General features: G+C 53.0%; 1 protein-coding gene across 1 annotated transcript; it reads right to left on the reverse strand.

Annotated features, from left to right (window-relative positions):
* Positions 1 to 93: 93 nt before the first annotated feature.
* Positions 94 to 1107, reverse strand: LOC117800130 (macrophage-capping protein-like). Its single transcript, XM_034652669.1, has one exon. It carries the CDS (start codon positions 1105 to 1107, stop codon positions 94 to 96), a length of 1014 nt encoding a protein of 337 aa, XP_034508560.1.
* Between the last annotated feature and the right edge of the window lie 63 nt (positions 1108 to 1170).

Consider the following 1170-nt stretch of genomic DNA (forward strand, 5'->3'; position numbering starts at 1 on the left):
ATGCTTCATGACTGGTGTACCCCTTCACCCTCAAAGAGAGTCTGCCGAAAAGGTACGATTGGCGGGATGGTTGGCGTTACTGGTGGTGTTCCATTATGCCCAGGTCTTGAAGTACTGCTTGTAGAGCCCACTCTCATTCCCCTCGGTTACAATCTGCACCTGTGTTGTTTTGCTGTATTTCATGCGAGCAATAAACTCATTTGCCATGTCGAGGGATGACTGGCGTTCCTCCTTGTTGGCCTTCTTGCCTTTCCAGATGAAGATTCTCCCGTTCTTGCCATTATCCAGGATAAAGCAATCATCGGAGGAAAGGAGCTCCTTCCCAAAGGGGCTGCTCTCAGATACCTTGGTCAGGTCCATTTTACCACTTGCATTGGAGACCTTGTACAGCACAGCGGCGTGGGCATTCTGCTCATCTGCCTGTTTGTCCTCCTCTGGGTTTCCATCCCTCAGGGCCGGTTTCGCGCCCAGTATCGTGATCATATCTTCAGGCTCCTCCCCTTCCTGCACAATCTCCACCTTGGCCTTCCCCTTCCTCTCACAGTCTCTTATCTGGTTGGCTAAATCCTTTGCTTTGTTGCGCTCCAGGATGTTGGACTGAGACCCGCACCAGGCGAAGATTTTCTCCCCAAGGTCAAGGATGAAGCAGTCTCCCTTGTTGAAGCTCGCCCAGGAGAGATCCACTTCAGTTGCCCGGATGTTCTTCTTCCCTTTCACCACGTAGAGCTTCTTGATCTGGGAGATGTCAGTGTGGACTTTGTTGAGTCCAGAAGAGACACCACCTTCCTGATACTTGATGCCATTGCTGAAGTAGCTCATGAACTTCTCAGACTCGTGCCCCTGGGCCTCTCGGTACTGCACGGGGTGGCCATTCAAGTAGGTGTCCAACTGGGTGCAGAACATGGCGCTGGCCCCCTGTTCATCCACCGATGTGTCCTTCCCAATCCAGAAGTGCAGGTTGGAGCCTCCCTTCTCTATGTTGTTGAGCAGCAGATACGAGTCCCCGGAATAGAAGACCCCGACCTGCTCCTTTGGCACCAGGACCAGCTTCATCTTCTCCACCCTGAAGACATGCAGACCGGGCTGGTGAACGCAGTCGTCGAACATCGTGGAGTCTTTAGTTCCGCCTTGGCTTCTGGGGAGGATGTTCTGTAAGGTCGTCCTGCTGCT

This window comes from Ailuropoda melanoleuca, unplaced genomic scaffold (genome assembly GCF_002007445.2).
Source record: "Ailuropoda melanoleuca isolate Jingjing unplaced genomic scaffold, ASM200744v2 unplaced-scaffold64448, whole genome shotgun sequence".
Taxonomy (NCBI): Eukaryota; Metazoa; Chordata; class Mammalia; order Carnivora; family Ursidae; genus Ailuropoda; species Ailuropoda melanoleuca.